The 18,532-nt window shown below is 40.4% G+C and overlaps 1 protein-coding gene across 1 annotated transcript; it reads right to left on the reverse strand.

Annotated features, from left to right (window-relative positions):
* Positions 1–5,747: 5,747 nt before the first annotated feature.
* Positions 5,748–18,268, reverse strand: LOC138207964 (proline-rich transmembrane protein 2). Its single transcript, XM_069165573.1, has 5 exons — positions 17,977–18,268; positions 11,413–11,695; positions 10,903–11,192; positions 10,052–10,184; positions 5,748–9,175 (listed from the first exon to the last, which is right to left on the reverse strand). The coding sequence occupies exons 2-5, from the start codon at positions 11,600–11,602 to the stop codon at positions 9,159–9,161; spliced, it is 630 nt and encodes a 209-aa protein (XP_069021674.1). The 5' UTR covers positions 11,603–11,695; positions 17,977–18,268; the 3' UTR covers positions 5,748–9,158.
* Between the last annotated feature and the right edge of the window lie 264 nt (positions 18,269–18,532).

The raw sequence follows: 18,532 nt of genomic DNA on the forward strand, positions 1-18,532 counted from the left end.
ATATGGTAAAAAAGTCATATTATAGCATGTCCAAAATATGGTAAAAAAAAGTCATATTATAGCATGTCCAAAATATGGTAAAAAAGTCATACTATAGCATGTCCAAAATATGGTAAAAAAAAGTCATACGATAGCATGTCCAAAATATGGTAAAAAAGTCATACTATAGCATGTCGTCCAAAATATGGAAAAAAAAAAAGTCAGACTATAGCATGTCCAAAATATGGTAAAAAAAATGTCATATTATAGCATGTCCAAAATATGTCCAAATATTTTTGTCCAAAATATGGTAAAAAAAAAGTCAAACTATAGTATGTCCAAAATATGGTAAAAAAAGTCATACTATAGCATGTCGTCCAAAATATGGTAAAAAAAAAAGTCAGACTATAGCATGTCCAAAATATGGTAAAAAAGTCATATTATAGCATGTCCAAAATATGGTAAAAAAAAGTCAGACTATAGCATGTCCAAAATATGGTAAAAAAGTCATACTATAGCATGTCCAAAATATGGTAAAAAAGTCATACTATAGCATGTCCAAAATATGGTAAAAAAAAAGTCAGACCATTGCATGTCCAAAATATGGTAAAAAAGTCATATTATAGCATGTCCAAAATATGGTAAAAAAAAGTCATATTATAGCATGTCCAAAATATGGTAAAAAAGTCATACTATAGCATGTCCAAAATATGGTAAAAAAAAGTCATACGATAGCATGTCCAAAATATGGCAAAAAAGTCATATTATAGCATGTTCAAAATATGGTAAAAAAAAAGTCAGACTATAGCATGTCCAAAATATGGTAAAAAAGTCATACTATAGCATGTCCAAAATATGGTTAAAAAGTCATACTATAGCACGTCCAAAATATGGTAAAAAAGTCATACTATAGCATGTCCAAAATATGGTAAAAAAAAGTCAGACTATAGCATGTCCAAAATATGGTAAAAAAGTGATATTATAGCATGTCCAAAATATGGTAAAAAAGTGATATTATAGCATGTCCAAAATATGGTAAAAAAAAGTGAGACTATAGCATGTCCAAAATATGGTAAAAAAGTCATACTATAGCATGTCCAAAATATGTCCAAATATTTTTGTCCAAAATATGGTAAAAAAAAAGTCAAACTATAGCATGTCCAAAATATGGTAAAAAAAAAAGTCATACTATAGTATGTCCAAAATATGGTAAAAAAAAGTCATACTATAGCATGTCGTCCAAAATATGGTAAAAAAGTGATATTATAGCATGTCGAAAATATGGTAAAAAAGTCAGACTATAGCATGTCCAAAATATTGTAAAAAAAAAAGTCATACTATAGCATGTCCAAAATATGAAAAAAGTCATTTATTTTGTTCAAAATATGAAAAAAGAGTCATCTAAAATGACATAAAAAAATTCATACCATTGCACGTCGTCCATCAATTTCTTCAACTCTTTGCCTTACGTAACTTCTTCCGCGTCACCAATACCGTCAATCAAAGATGCGATATTCTATTCACACAGAAATGGGCGTCGTCAGTTCACCCTGTTCTAGTAGATCAAAGAAAACGAGGAAGAAAAGATGAGTTCAGCCTTTTCAAACTTGTCCTTTTTTTTTTTTTTTTTTTTTTTTTTGCACATTGAATTTCTCACCTCGGGACTTGTTTATATGTGGACAGGAGGAGGCAGGAATCAAACCATAAACCCTTCAATTAATAAATAAATAACTTGAGCTGCACCCGCAAACCTCCATTGTCATGTGTTCAAAACTTTATTGGACAAACTGCAGCTTTTACCACCAGAGGGAGCGCAAAGACACAAAACACTTGATTCTCTGTTGCTGCTAAAGCTGTGGTCAGTGTGTGCGTGTGTGTTTATATCAGAAAGACTCGACTACATAAAACACTAAACTTTTATTTTACTCTCTTAATCCCCGAGGGAAATTCTTTTGCTACAGCAGCATCCCGAGGGGGAGCTGCTGCAACAGGCTGCCACGACCGCGGCGCCAACCAACCTGAGGTGCATGTTTTGGGTGATGGGAGGAAGCCGGAGAACCCACGCAAGCACAGGGAGAACATGCAAACTCCACACAGAAAGGCCCAGGACCGGATTCGAACCTGGAACCTTTTTGCTGTGAGGCGACAATGCTAACCACTGTACCACCGTGCCGCCCTAAACTTTTATGTTACAGCAGTAACTGTTGTAAAAAGGTACCCACCAGTGTTCATTCAATTTTTAACCAATTTAGTCACTCATCCAATGTACTTTACTGCTGCTGTAGGGATTTAAAGAAAATACTTTTTCTTCAAAACAAAAATTAGGTTGAATCGGGAAAAACTAAACACAAATATTTCATTTTTTGGACTTGAAGAAAAATCAAATGACCGAAATTTGATTATAACTAAACATGAGATGCAGAAACTACAACAGTGTTAGGACCACATTAAGAAAAAATAATGACGGAAGGATGATTTCATTTATTTTGCATTTTGAGAAAAAAAGGACCTCTTTAAAATAAGGTAGAATTTTTTACAAGAGTCAAAATGTGGTCGAAAATGTTGAGAGTAAAATTGAAATTCTGAGAATTTTGAGTCGAAATGTTGAGAAAGTCAAAACATTGATAATGCAGTTGAAATTTTAAGAATGAAGTCAAAACGGTGAAAGAAAACAGTGCTTTGTACTAATGTACTTTGCACTTCGTGCGCTAATACTGAAAATTTCACTTTTCTTTTTCCCTTCATGTGTCCAAATACTCTAAACGTGTAAAACTAAAGTTTGAGAAAACACGTCTTTAAAAGAAGCAGTTAAAACAATAATAATACCGTGAATATTTTGTCGCTCATCATTCGTTGGGACTGGACATTATCACGGGGGACATCAGGACGCACGGGACGGCAGCCAAGTGGTTGGAGATCAGCTGAAGAGGTGGCTCCTTTTTAACTCAATCCATCGACCACATAATTCAATCAGGGCGGGCTAATGAAATCCCTCAAGGTTGACTGTAATTCTCTCCGAACGTCTGCTCTCATATTGTTTCCTCTTTATCTTCCACGGTCCGTCCCGCCGTCCCTCCAACTCAGGTTCTGACCTCCAGGTTTGTGGTGAAGGATTCAGGATTCGATCAATACCGAAGAAAACTCACGGTTTTATTCAGACTTTCTATCTTACATGGAAGAAAAACAATTAATAAATTAGTAAACAGATAGAAAATGAACTGGCTGCTCATCAATACATCCTACCGTTAAATAAATATTCTCAAATTCTTGGACTCCAGTATTTGCTGCAGATGTTTTCTTTGGGTTTTAATCTGTGATAGATGTTGTTGTTTTTTGGTTGTTTTTTTTTTACATTTAACTAACAAACTCACTTACTAACTAACAGTTAAAGGAGGAGTTCAACCTTTTTGTAAATATATTGTGTTATTTGCTTTCTTGTAAATAATTGAAAATAAGCTCCTCTGTCATGACTTTAAACTGATGCCATGTGGTTCTGACTTTAAATTAATATTTATTGTTTCATTTTATTTATTTTGGTACATCAAACGGTCACATTCGAAACTCTACATGGTCTTTTATAAATTAAATAAACCTCAAATCTTTGTGTTGTTTCACACTCAAACTGCCCCAAAATAAAATGTTTTAAACGGAAGATTAATTTACTATAAATTAAATTAAATATGTCCAAGCGGTTTGACAGGTACTTTTAGTTCTCTACATTCCTCCTTCTCCTTCTCTTTCTCCTTCTTCTCCTCCTTCTCCTCCTCCTCATCTGCATTACGCCCTCCCCCCCCACCTTCCTCTTCGACCTCCATCCTTGTTCATCTCCCCAGTCTCTCCTCCACCTTTTCTTTGCGTCTCTTTCTCCACCCACACATGTACCACTGACTCGCCATCACTGTGCTGCTCCTCCTGCACCTCCTGTCCTTCCTCTCCTCTCCTCTCATCTCCTGTCCTGTCCTAACCCTCCTCCTCCTCCTCCCATCTCTTCATCTTTCCTCTTGCTGCCTCAGCGGACGAGTCTCTTAATAATTCATCACAATCTGAAATTCAAATGAAGCTCTCAGAGATAGAGATGGAGAGATATTTTATCAACACTGAGGAAGTAGTCTCTCTCTCTCTTCCCCTATCCCAGGATCCTCCCCCTCCCTGACTGTTGCCGTGACAACCTGTTCTCTCGCCCTAGAAACAGGTTGCAAGAAACGAAGCCCGATTCCTCGCCCTGCCTCTCACTCCTTCGTTTCTCTCTTAATTTCCTCATGTTGCACTAAAATAAATTTAAAAAAAAGTGCACACAGCGTGACAACGTTTAACAAAATAAAATCACTTCCTGTTTTTAAAGGTGTTAAAGACTAGTTAAGTATTGTTTTCTGAAACACCCACAGACTTTCAGATTTATGGCTGTACATGTGCAGCGACACAAAACTGACTCATACATATGTGATGATTTATTTAACATTAAAAGTCGACTGTTATTGTTACACGTTACTATTTTTACCATTTCTATTTTGTGTGCTTTTCGGCACATTATAATGTAAAGTTAATGTTGTGTGTCAATAAAAATTATTTTATTTAATTCAGTTCCTCGTTGAAATTTAGGATTTACTTCTAATACAAAAAATTTTTACCGCATAAAACTTTTTTGTTTAATGAGTGAAAACTTCCAAAAGTTGGATTTTATAGTAAAAAGTGCCATCAAACATTTTTGGGAGAGAAGTAGGGCATTAGGACATATAAACGTAATAGATCGAAAAAGTTAGTCATGATTGAAAAAAACATTATGATGCATCAAAATTATGACCTAAAAATATCAAATTATGAGTTAAAAAGTTCAAAATTTTACTTACGGAGTCAACTTGATGAGATTTTACATGGAAACCCAATGATTTGTCAATCATAACAAAAATATGAAAAATCCAAATTTTGACAAGAAAAAATACTAAGTCAAAATTAAAAAGTCTAAATCATGACTTTTAATTTCATAATTTTGTAACTAGCTGCAAGATAACCAATTAAAAAACACAATATGCTGAAGTTCACACTTATTTATGTCACGTTTGAAAAACATCTCTCACTGACCCGACGTCTCATGGAAGTGTCGGACGTTTGTTACTGGACGAACGTCGAAAACATCTGGAAATCTTTTCAGAAACCTATACGGAGAAACAAGAAGACGTGAAGCAGGTTTTAACGTGTGAAGTAACAAAAGAAAACATCTCTTGCACAGATGACAACAGAAACTATGAAAAATTAACGATGGTGAATAATTTGTTTACCGGCTGTGTCCCGCCACCGCCGGTTTTCTGGGAGATGCGTCACACGAGATGTGAGTCATATTTTCAGTGAGTTTCCCGTAATGAGGTTTTACCACCGCGTGAGTGCAAACCAATGTTGTGTTCTCGGAGGCGTCTGTCGTGTAGAATAAGAGCTGGTGAACACGGACTTGATCTCCGACGCAGAAAATGTGTCATCCTGAAAGGGCTGAAGATTGACGAGCCGGCGGACTCAGAGGTGGTCGGATTCAACTGGAATTTATTCCCTTGAAACATGATCAAATACTCAACAGCGGTAGATCAACAGTGTCTTTGATAAATGTAGTGTGTACACCCATACTCATTCTGTATGCTCCATAAAGCAGTCAATTTTAAGGCATGCACAGGCACAAAGAGAGTCCGTGTCAGGAGACAGCGATCGATAATAAGAGAGGAGGCATAATGAAGTTGTCTACTCATGCTTACACTCCCTCCTCCTCCTCCCCCCGACTCCTCAACCCCCCCCCCCCCCAACCTCGCTGTTTAAAAAAAAAAAGAAGCAGGAAGCAGGTTATACCGAGCGTTACAAACCGTAGGTTACCATACAAAAGAGATCCAGAGAATGAGAATAGAAATACAAAAATACAAAGATCAGGTAATCAGGTGTCAAAAGAGCATTTTTACAAAAGAAATGAAAACATGGTCATAAACAAGAGCAGAAAAAACGGACAACTTGGTGCGAAGAGTTAACGTGAACAGCGAATGAAGCGGCTTTCACTAAACACAGCATCGATAGCACAGCAACGTACAGCGGGCCGAGTACCAACATGAGAAGTCCTTCGGATGATTTTCACCATTTCACAAGTTAAATAGATTTATTGATATTCTACTGCGCTGTCTCTAATTTTTGTCCCCATTTTGAAACAGGTGTCTTTAAGAAAATGAAAAACTTCACTTTCGTGCACATTCATTGGTAAATCGTGTGTTTTAATTAGCTTCAATTAACAGAACAACACGTTGACATTTTAACGTATTTAAGGAATGTCAAAGTTAGCACATGTCAACGCATCTCCCACTTTGCGTTCGCATTAGCTTGGCAAAGCATACAATGGAGCATTTTGGAGGACAAGGCACTGTCTGTTCACTGAGGGCTTTAAATCACAGTTAATTATCTTCAATTAATTGACACGTGTTGTGATTAAATTGTCAAAAATACTGTTAACTTTGGATTCTAGGATTTTCACAAAATGTTTTTTTTTTTTTCAAGATGAAATGCCGATTTACAAAAATCTTCCTCCAAACTTTTCATTTTTAAGGGAAAGACAATTCAATTCTCATACGGCAATTTTCTGTTGAGATGTATATAGTTATAGTTGTTTCTCTGTGTGCACAACTCGTGCCAGCTGTAGTACAGAAGTGTGACTATCGATTTGAGGTGACGTGTTCACGATCAAAACGCTGCACGTTCATACAATTATAACGTCGGAGGTGGAAGTTTCTCCGAGAGTAAAACGCAACAGAGGGAAACACAAACCGAAGCACGAGAAGTTTTAACAGTCGATTAAAATCATCAAAGTGAAACGACGTGAGGCGATAAAACACTGTAGGCAACTCTGAGAGGTAGCGCAAGCAAAGTGCGTAAAAAAAAAACGTGTACGAGTTCACTACCGGAGCAGAAATCAGATAAGCTAGCATTCGTAACGACGTCACGTAGGGACTTTTTTTTTTTTTTTTTCCTTTTTCTTTTTGCATAATGTGATTAGTAAACAGGCATGCTACATACAGTACAGGAGTGGGCAGAGTGACTGTGGGAGCAGGAGGGCGGGGACTTTATGCTGCGTTCAGGGCACATCTGACTTATTGTAATTATCTAGTGTCTGATTTTAAGTGAAGAAAAAGCTCCAATATTTTCTAATGAATAGCCAAGTGTCTAAAAACTAAACAAATATGGAAACGTACCAAAATGAAAGGCCATTATTCAATAAGAATTAAACCCAAATTAAATGCCAATTTCCAGAAAAAAAAAAAAAAAAAAAAAAAAAACGACGGAACTGAGGGAATTTTTATTCCGCAGCTTTTCTGTCTATTCAAGTTTCTCGCTCAGTGGAGGAAATGAATCCTCGGGGTCACAACGACCTCCTGAACCGCGGGTCATGAGGTCTGCAGTGTTGAGGTCTGTTGGGAAAACAGACGGAGGCGGTTTCAAGGCCGTAACTGGCATCTCTTTATCGGGAAATTTGGCAAAACTATAATAATGTCTGAAATGAGGCGACTAACTCTAAAATCAAACCTTCATTCTTGTTCACTCAAACGCCAACATTTAATGAACCCATATGACCTAAACGCAGCATCATAAGCCCCTCCCCCACCTCTGAGCCTGACCACACCTCTGCACTCTGATTGGTGCAAAGTTCGAACGCGTCGCCGCTTCGAAACCTTCGAGCCCAAATTTCATCTGGACAGCAGCGACGCGTCGTTAGAAACCCGCGTGGGAGTTAGTCGCGGGTTCAAAGCGAAGAGAAGAAGAGGGACACTTTCACTTTTTCAATATCATACTCTTATTTACAAAGTGCTACTCAGTTAGCTCGTCGGCTAAATGAGGCTACGGTCGTATGTAAAACATTCTGTAATAAATACTGTAAACATGCACAGGTTATAGGAGACGAAGGCCGGATTTGGTTCCGTAACAACAGCTTATTTCCTCGAAGATCCCCCGAAACGATCCGTCCGCGAGCGCACGCACGTTTCAACACAAACGGGCTGAAAGAGAGCGAGAGAGAGAGAGAGAGAGAGAGAGAGAGAGCGTCTCTGTTGCTGGTTTGTCGCGCGCTCTGATTGTTTTTGGTACAGCGCCACCCGGAGGCGCCGAAAAACTGAGGGAACGCTGACGAGACGAAGACGAGATGAGCGTGTAAAAATCTAAAATCACAAACTATTTTCCTTCAATAAGAACAGAAATGCTGATTTTAGGTTTCTTAAATTGTCCAAATGTTCTAATAGAGTCTGGCAGCGGAGAGCGGCACCTAGCTTTGTTTACTGTAAACGGTTTCATCAGATCAACTTTGCTGCTTCATCACGAACGTTTTTATTAGCGTCGAGACTTAATGCTAGAAGTGGGGACTAGAAATGACAATATAAAAGATCTTCAATGGTTTTCAAATATGAATAAAATGTTGTGGCTTTTGCAGCAGCTGCTGGATCTGATTAATCTTCAATATCTAAAGTAAACATCAGAAACATGGATCTTTTTTTTTTAACACAGACCAATGACATAAAAGCTGAATGAGAGGTTGCGGGAGCTAGCGGACCGGAGACTAACCCGGACCGTGACGTCATGAGATGTCCATGTCTGCGTTCGTGTGACGAAACAGTCCTCTTTCTGGTGTTTGTCCGTTTCCGTCCTTCCTTCGCGGTGAAAGAACGACTCAGTTCACGTTAAACCATCACAGCAGCGTCTCACAGTTTCAGTTCAGCCAAAGTTCCAATTTCTTTTTTTTTGCCTTCAAAAATGTGAAAACCACGTCCAACAGTTCGCTCCGTCGCTGGACCTTCTTTAGAGATCAGAATAATCCCATTTCCATAGAGACAGATGTCCATTTCCATGACAACAGGGCGGTGGGAGACAGCAGCCTGAGGAGGAGATAAGCTGCTACCACAGAATGAAACCTGGTGATCCGTCCTCTTCTCTTGCTCCGAATCCGGCGTCGGTCGGTTGGTCGGTCGGTCGTGTCGGAGGTAGAGCGTCAGGCAGACCATGCTCGTCGTGCAGCAAGAAACAACAGCAAAGAACGGGAACAGATTTTTTATTTGTTTTTCATCCGGTGCAGGCGCTTGATAACGATAGTGCTTCGAGAACGGGAGGGAACGGTGTCGCGGTGGCGTGGACGTCGTCGGGAAGTCGAGTCTCGGCATGCCGACTGGTTTTAATCAGGACTTTAATATCACTGGAGAGAGATAACAGACATTCACAGAGGTTTACTGAGGTTTCGTTCACAATTTTTCGATACTAGTACTGAAACCTTCAACTTTGATACTGGTTCCTGAAAGATTCTTCAGAAAGATGATAAATAGTGTGATCTTACGTAGCACCTTTTTACCTGAGCGGTCAACAATGCTCCTCCTGTTCACACATGGACCCACAAACCAAAGGAATCAGAGCTGCCACAAATGGTACTCGCCTAAAATCGGAGCAACCTTGAGTCCTACGTCTTGCCCAAGGACACTTTGGCATGTTGACAGAAAAGGCCCGGGATCGAAACCGCCAACCTTACGATCAGTGGGCAACCTGCTTTACTTCTGAGCCACATTACGGCACAAATGTTTAGTTTTCATGCAGTTTAGAGAGGGAGAGTGTTACGCAGGTTGTTTTCTGTCACTACAATGAACAGATGTCCCCTGAACGCCTCACATTGTGTGTTATTGCTAGACGCTACAATTTACCAATCCTTCATAAATGCCTCCCAGGTAAGCTGTCACGAGAAACTTCAATTTATCGATGTTCTCCAGATGCCTCGCGTACGAAGATGAAATCACTCAGTTTCATCTTTGGGTAAATTTTACATTCAAACGTAGGCGGACCGCCCGAGAGAAGTCTGTATATAGACGTGCTATCGATCTACTTCCAAATAAACGGAGTAAAAGTTATGTCTTAAAACGTTTCTGTGTGGATGAAGGTGTTTGAGGCATTTTTTGTGTAGATACCGAAATAATTCGGTTGCCGTCATAAAAGTATTGAAGTTTGAGCCCAGTTCTAGTCGACTTTTTAGATAAGCTGCTATCAATATTGGTGTTGGAAGGGGTGAATGACAGACTTTACTCACATCCCCAGTTGAGGGCGATGGCTGCAGCGATGATGGCGATCCCTCCCAAGATGGAGACCACGGACAGCAGCATGGCGTTACGGCCCAGACGACGAGCTCCGTCAATGTTTCCTTGCTGCAGACTGTTTCGGGACTGAAGAGGGGAAAAAAAAAAAAAAGGACGGAAATATATATATAGCTTGAAAAAAAAAGGAGAACTGAACTGAGACAATTAGACAACGATTGAGATGATTGATTACGAGATCACAAAACTTAACATCTTGAGATGCAATTTAAAATACAACAAATCAGAATCAATAAGCTCGTCAACTTTCAGAGAAATTTGCACTTTGCAATTTGCCGCCTCTTCAATGAATTTTTTTTTACGTCTAAAGTTCGCTTTTGCTACACATTTCCTGTCTGGTTTAATCTCGATGTTTCCAGACGCAGCAGGCAGCTGTTTTAGAACATTTTAGAGCTAAAAAGTCAAATATTTCCTCAGAATTTGGTACTGACCAAAATCAGAGCGAAAAGAAAAAAACGTCTGTCTGTCTTTCATCTGGATACAAACACCACCGATGGGACGATGGTCACGTAGGCAGCTTTTGCTAACATGTTAGCCAGCATATTTATAAAGCTGACGACATGTCTATCAACCCATTTTGGGTGTTTTCTGGCCCCTACTGTCCTTAATTATTTCCTTAAAGAATCCACACAAGCCCGATGCCTCTTGGCCGTACAAGTATTCATTATTGTCTTTCTGCAAATCATTTTCCTAAAAATTATGATAATAAACAGCTCATATCGTACATTATTATACAGACAAAAACATTTTAGTTCAGTAGAGTTTAATCTGGTTTCTAAAGTCGTACCATCACGGAGAAGGTGAGGGCAACGATGTTGATGGGCCACAGCGGGCAGAAGCAGGACAGGATGGCGAGGAGCAGGTAGTCCCTCGGCTTGGATCCGTCCACAGCGACCTCTGTGATTGCGCTGGGACGGCGGGTGAGCGAGGGTCTGGGCGAACCCGCCGCTAACGAGCCGGACCGGCTGCCCAAGCGAGCCCGGCCATTAGCGTGGCCGCCCGGCGAAGCGTGCAACTTGGGCGACACAGAGGCCACTGTGGGGGACGCGTCGACCATCACGGGACCGACACCGTTACCTGGGAGACGAGAGAGGACCCAGATGTAACATTCACGAATAAAGTGCACCGAGTGGTACCGATCCCACCGGGAACCAACAGCAGAACTGGTTTTATAAACGTGATGCGAAGCACTTTGGATGCACAATTTCAGATTCAGAGAGTCCAATTTTGGGGGAAAATTACAATTATTACGTTTTCTGATCTGAAAATGTGGAACTGAACATGAAGTTGTATTTACTGGTCTCCATGGTGTCACTGATCACTGTCAGGTGGTCCACTGACTTCCCGTCCTCCGACTTGGGAGCGTCCGTCGTCGAGGGCGGGTTCTGTTGCTCTGCGCTGGTCGGTTGAGAGGTCACGGCAGCGTGGGCAACGTCTCCGTCCGGCTGCGTGCCGATTGGCTGGTCTGTCTGCTGGTGCTCCTCCATGCTGCTGGACTGCTGGGCGGCGCTGGGACTGGTGGCCACCGGACTGTGAAGACGAAGCTAACGGTCGAAGAAAAGCTGAAGGCGGTGCTCGCTCTAAAATGATTAAAGAGATGGAATCAGGTTGATTGATGATTTTCTGGAGTAATAGCAGACTAGAGATGTCTGGCGAAAGCTTTACAAAAAACCTACAGAAAAATACAACCTCTGTCTGAAAGGGCAACATAATCCATTAGGGTCCAGTAAAAGTAAATGTCAACATGGCGCATGCTGATAATATAATTGTTAAGACGTGAAGAGTTTGACTCCCAGCTATAGGACCTTAGTTGTAGATTATACAACCATCTCTCTACACTGACCACAGACTGTTTATAAAAGTGTTCGTGGCTTCCTTAGAAAATAAGCTTCAAAAAGACCTGTTTTTGGGGGGCGTTTATTTTTGATTGACAGGCCTGTGGTGCAGTGAGGTTACAGCTATCGGTGGGCAGGACGTAGAATCGTCGGGTTTTCAATCAGATCAGTCAGATCCACTGCTGGCTCCTCCCCCAGCTCGTCCAAATATGGTCACTTCCTGCTCCAAACCGCTCCGAACTAGCAAAAATGGTGACAGGCAGAATCTGAACTGGAGGCTTTGTAACGTTCACAAACCGACTGGTGACATCACTGATGGTTGATTATTCTTTCACCTACAAACAAACATTTACATATTTATGTAGTTTTTAATGGTATTTTGTTGGATCATTCTCAAAGTGGGAGATTGTGTTCACTTCTCTGGACATTTATTATTCAGTTCAGAGCACAAACTTCCTCCAACAAAGTGAACGGCTTTGGTTGCGATGCTGTTTGCATTCAGATTGATTTTGTCTCCAATAACTGCAGCTTTATTAAATGCAGCATCTCGAGAGTGAAGCAGGAGATTTAATAGAAGGGATAATATTAAAAACTTCTGCTCCTTAATAAAAGGACAACATTGCATTTTTTTATGCTTCGCTGTCAGAAACAGACGTCTCTCTTTCAGGTCCCTGCAGTGGAAACGAGATCCGGCTGCTCGTGACCAGATTGACGATCAGGGATTTGAAAAAAACAAGGCTGAGTTGTTGTTTTTTTAGGTTTTCAGACTTTAAAGGATAAAAGGAAACAGATAAAAACCTTCGACTTTGGAAACAAGCAGCACGTTAAAATATTCCTCAGTAAATGGACTCATGAAAGTGTTCGTGTTCCCATTTCACGCCACACGTTAAAGCTACTGAATGGACCTGGTGTTGGAGGAGCTCATCCAATATGAAGCCGTGTTCTCTAGCAGATTATCTAACGGCCGAAACGTTGACGCCGATGCCTCGCAGAGCTCCGAGCGCGGTGATCTCGTCTTTCCAAAGGGCAAGAAGAAGAAGAAAATATTTATAAAACAGATCTGCTGCATCTGTGTAGGTTGATAAGGTTGTTGATTTATTCGGATGACTCAACGGTTTCTTGCCGCGGAGCTCTCCGGCTCCCAGTCGGCTGTGTAGGTGGTCCCACCAGTCACTGCAGGAGTTTGGACTCATACATCACCAAGCACCTCAGGAAAATATAAAAGGCCGCGGAAATAACCACTTAATTCATCAGTTAGAGAGAAGGGATCATTAAAACGTCAGTCTTTAGTCTGCTATGGGAACACTGACTGAGTCACTGAAATAATTATCGACCAAAGGAGTTGAAAGTTTCAGCTCTCAAATGTTCCTGAAAAATCTTTTAGAACTTTTTATTTCACGTGTTTGTAGCTGATAAGTTGTTAATAAGTCTGTGAATTGTGTTTGGTACCAACTTCAGTTTTAGCTCATGAGCAGCTTGTTTCACCTGGAAAAAGACTGTAGACATCCACACAGCAGGGGGCGCTGCCGCACACGGGAGTTTAATTCTGTTAAACTTTCTGTAATTTGTCTCTAATAATTTAAAAAATATATAAGTGTTTGTAGCTTCCTGGTCTGAAAAATTTGTCCCATGCAGAAGTGTCTTAAGCTGCAATACCACCGAGTGCCACTAGAGGTCGGCTCTAAAAAGCCTCCGGCTCCATAGACTCCCATTCAACTTCTCTCATCAAATCTAAAGTGAATAAAATGTGTCCATCAGTTATCTCGGTGTTGTTAGCTAAAGTCACTCCTTCTTATTAGTTTTCTGGAGGTCCATCTGAAAATAATCCCTCATTCATTAGAAAAGAAGCTTCAAAAAGATGTGTTTTTGGGGGCGTGTCTGTTTGATTGACAGGCCTGTGGTGCAGTCAGGTTACAGTTATCGGTGGGCGGGACGTAGTATCATCGGGTTTCCAATCAGATCAGTCAGATCCAATAAATTCTCCCCAGGAATAAGTAGCTGTAAAAAATATCTGCAAAACTCTGTAACTACGACACTCTTTCCTGGCTTAAGAGCTCAAATTTGACAAATTAAAAAAAAAAAATTCTTACAGAAATCTTATTACGGGAGAAAATAAAGACATATTGATGACAATATTAGTTTCAATAAATGTTTTCAATAGAAGAACAGTGAGTCGGTTTCTCAGATATATAAACCATTTGACATTTATTTTACAAATTAAGTCGTTTATTTATCATTAACAATAAAAACCAAAATTGTTAACTTTAAAAAAAATAAAAAATTTGAATGCAGATTTGATTAAAAACTTATTTTTAATGCATCAGCTGATCCCCTAGTTAACCTGCTCTTCTTCTTCATCGGTCTGGGAGCTCTTCCTCCTCCACTGTGACCTGCTGTTTGATCAGCTGTGGTGTTAATGTAAGTCACAGATCAATCAGCCAGAGCTGCATTGATCTGAGCGACAGTCCGGAGGCCGAGCTGATCCTTAAAGAGCAGATTTGGGAGAAAATTCTGTTGCAGCACTTCCTCCTTGTATTGTAATGACCTGCCACGACTCGATTGATGACTCGTCCCGTTTGGCCCCCTGAGGAAACGAATGCTGCAGCGCCGCTCCGCTCGGTAACAGCTGACAAAAGCAAAGACTGTTCTCGCAATGTTAGTCGGCATGTTGCAGCTCGCGTTTCCTGATGCAGTGCAGTCAGAGCAGCTCTCGGCATCAGTATCATTTAGTTTAACACGATACATCTGCAAAAGAAACGCCTGAAACCCGCCACGTTCAGACGCTTTCGGAGGTCCTGTGAACATTTCAGCTGCTGCATTCATCATTTCGAGACGAGGCCACATCTGATCTCTCAAACTAAAACTTTTAACACAAAATTAAAAATTAAATACGCTGAAAAGTGCTGCAGATATTCGACAGAGAGCAGAAGCAGCACAAAACTTTTATCTTTTGTTATTCTTCATTTTGGGAGGGATGTTTAGTTGTAAAGAAATCCTTTGAGTTCTACATTAAAAAGTGAAGACAAACTTTAAATGAACTTATTTAAAATTGGCACAACCTGATTATATAAGGTTGTGCCAACCTTATATAATGAGGTTGGCTCATTTACTTTATAACCAGTAACTGAGGTCTGTTTGTTTAAAAATTTAAACTACACTTTGGCTTTTTGCAGATTTATCGAAAGCATTAGTAAATAAATCACAATAAAAATGTTACAAGAGAAACACCAAACTCTGAGGTCATTTAGAAACAGTGTCATCATCACGGTCCTTAATTAAAAAAAAAAAAAAAAAAAAAAAAGATGGAGAGTTTTTCAAAAACACAAAAACATTCTTGTTAAAACCTGAAAAAAAAAAAATCAAGTTTCTTGCAAAAATTATAAAAAGAAATTATTCTCAAAACAAAAAATGTCTGTAAGAAGTTTCAGTAAAAACAACAAATCTGAAAAATTTGTCATCAAGAAACAAGAATGAAAACAGTTTCTCTTGAGTAAATTTTCTAGGAAAAACCTTTTTAAAATCCTACAAGTTTCTTGTGAAAAAATTTAAAACATTACAAGTTTATATATATTTTAATATTAAAAGTTTCCCATGAAAAAAAGACTCCTAATCCTGCAGCTGTTTCAGAAGACAAGCTGTCAATCAATCCATCAGAGGATCAATTAGAGAGCTAAAAAGGTGAGACATTTTCTACAGTCTGGGAAACAGAAGCTTTTTGATATTTTAAATGGTTTCTTCCAACTTGTCACCCACTGAGTTCTTTTCCGGTTCTTCGTGAACTATAAAGCATTAATAAATGTTTATTAACCATTAATAAGGCCGTTAAAGGCTCATGAACCGTCTACACGTCGTTCCCTGTCAGAAAGTTCTATCGTGAGATTTCTCCGCCCGGTCAATGTTCACGGACTCGTGTTCATTTTCTTCTTTTGTTTTATCGACATTCGCCGCTGAGGAAAGGTTGAAGGGTCTTTCCTCTAACGCTGAAGGATAATTAAAGGCATTTGGGTTCTAAATAGCCGACTCCCACAACAATTAACCCGCCGCCGCCTTCATTCTTCTGTCTGCAAATTAGCGGATTAGCGTCGGACACTCGGGAGTCGGAGGGGGAAGCGGGAGGGAGAGGCGACCATTAAGAGCCATCAGTCGGTTGTTTTTAGCTCGGCTGCAGCAGCGTAATGACTCGATGCTTCAATAATGTTTGGACCATCAGTCAGACGACGTATCGACTCGATACAGAGCTTTCATTAAATACTGGAAACGATTGGTCCATCTCCGTTTTATCTGCTCAACAGATTTAATCCGTAAAACTACAGGAAAACCTCAAAGTTTCCTCAAAATGTTTTTTACTGCTGTCTGAAACAAATATAATCCAGAAATTAGTTTGAACACATTAACAGCTGTTGGCCACCTAATTTGTTTTTAAAAATACAAGCAACATTTTTATGTTCAGCATTAAGTCTAAAAAGTATATTTTTAAAAAGATAAGCAAAGATTTTTCATGTAAATTCAGAAGATTTTAACATGAATCAGGATTTTTTTTTTTAGGACTTTCGTAGAAACGAGTGTTTATGTCTTAAAATAAAACTGACAATAACTGAAACTCTGTATTCAACAAGTTGGTTTTTACCTGGAAACTGAAAATAAAACACCTACATTTCAGGCCAAAAAAAAACCTGCGATAGACACGGTGGTCCACTTCAGCGAAACGTGAAACTGTCACGCCTCAACAGCCCAAAGCGTTGCTATCTCACGTTTTGCTGTAGCGGACGGGCGTGTTTATTTCACGCTTTTGCCGTGATCCTGGGTTGGTTTGGAGGGTGGGTCGGGCTTGATTGACTTGGCCTGGGCTGCAGTCAGGTTTCAGGTACAAGTGGGCGGGGCTTAGCGTCCTCAAGTGGTCCCAAAAATATGGTCACTTCTGGATCCAAAAAAAACCCAAGATGGTGACGGTTGAAATGCAAAAACCAACGACTGACTTTGAACATGGAAGCTGCTGTTTGTTCCTTATTTCAAACTGATATTTAACCACCTGTTTATAACTGTAACCACGGCAGCAAAGGTCTTCCAACTTTAACGATGCAGTTAGAACAGTCAGTTCATTATCTTTCAGACTTATTCAGACCGTTTTCACTCTCGGGGCATTAAACACCGATGTCAGTCACAGCCGGCGGCGTCTACACACAGTTTATCGAAGATGTCACGCACCGTGGCGAGGCGGGTCGAGAAAGGTCATGTGACCACGTCCAAAGGGTCCGCAGAGGGAGGAGGGAACAAACCAAGGAGGAACGGTGTTCGAGTCCACAATGAAGCTAAAGTTAAAGTGGATTTTATTCTAAAATCAGACGAAATGTTGATTTTCAATCAAAAAATACACCAAAAACAGAAGTTTTCAATCATGAAATTAAAACCACATCTTGATTTTCCATCTTTAAATACTTTTTGAATTAAATATCTTTGGGTTTCAGACCGTCGGTCCAACAAAAACAAAAAACCTCCTGAAATCTTTTCCCCATTTAAAACACCAGTGAGATTATAAAAATTACTTCAGGCTGAATCCAATCAGAAAGAAGTAATTTAAGGAGGAAAAACATCATCTGATATCGGAATAAAGCTTCGCGTGACCGTTTGTTGTACAATTTGTTGTAGGACGACCGAATGAACAAACGAACGAATGAATGAATGAATGAATGAATGAACGACCGACCAAAAACCGACTGACCGACCGACCGGCTTCTCTTGGAAAAACAGCTGCTGCAGGATTTTTTTTTCCTTCTCGTGCAGGAAAGTCTGAAAACAGTGGATTTAACGATGCGAGGCGGCCGAGCCTGAAAACTGGGACGTAAACGCTACGACTACAACTACGGTTTACACACAACTCACACACACAGTGATGCACGAACACACACACAAACACACACTGGTCATAGAAATGCACCAAACGCAGACAAAGGAGAGACAGGGCACCTCCAGATGGAGGTTGACACACCCACCTTCTCCTGGCTGAGACGAAGAGGAGGCGAGCTCACCTGGTACTACTCGTCCACAGGAAGCAGCAGGGTGAGGTTCATCTCTGCAGGACACGCACGCACGAGGTTCGGTCCGAGGAGGAGAGGCAGCAGCAGGACTGAAAATATATATATAAATCTGATGGAGGAGGACGGATCGAAACCGAACACACCCTCAGATCTTTGAAAAATATAAAACGCTGGAATGTCTGTTTGATGTTCTCCTTCCCTGTGAGATGTGTTTGATTTCTGATGATGCAGAGAGTCGCTGCAGCAGCTCCGTGTGCTCCACCGCAGGAAGTAACGGGGAGGGAAGAGGAGGGGAAGGCAGGGGAGGGGAGGGGTGTGTGTGTGTGTGTGTGTGTGTGTGTGTGTGTGTGTGTGCACGCGTGTGTGTGTGTGTGTGTGTGTGTGTGCGTGCGTGCAGGAGGCAGCAGCACAGTAGCAGCTCTCCTCTCCATCTTTCCTCAGCATCAAGCTGACTCCAGGTACAAGCACCAACCAACAAAGCTTTCAAAATAAAAGCCTCCGAGGTTCTGAAGAGGTTTTTAATCCTGTAAGACTTTAATGTTTTCAC

The sequence above is a fragment of the Embiotoca jacksoni genome, unplaced genomic scaffold (assembly GCF_022577435.1).
Source record: "Embiotoca jacksoni isolate LCO1_2020_lvr unplaced genomic scaffold, fEmbJac1.0.p SCAF_34, whole genome shotgun sequence".
NCBI lineage: Eukaryota > Metazoa > Chordata > Actinopteri > Embiotocidae > Embiotoca > Embiotoca jacksoni.

Excerpts from the sequence above, each read along its gene's own strand:
- LOC138207964 (XM_069165573.1), bottom strand. The coding sequence starts at position 11,602 with ATGGAGGAGCACCAGCAGACAGACCAGCCAATCGGCACGCAGCCGGAC. Across the intron at positions 11,193-11,412 it reads CAGTGACACCATGGAGACCA|GTAACGGTGTCGGTCCCGTG; the intron begins GTAAATACAACT and ends CTCGTCTCCCAG. Across the intron at positions 10,185-10,902 it reads CCCTCACCTTCTCCGTGATG|TCCCGAAACAGTCTGCAGCA; the intron begins GTACGACTTTAG and ends TCCCCTCTTCAG.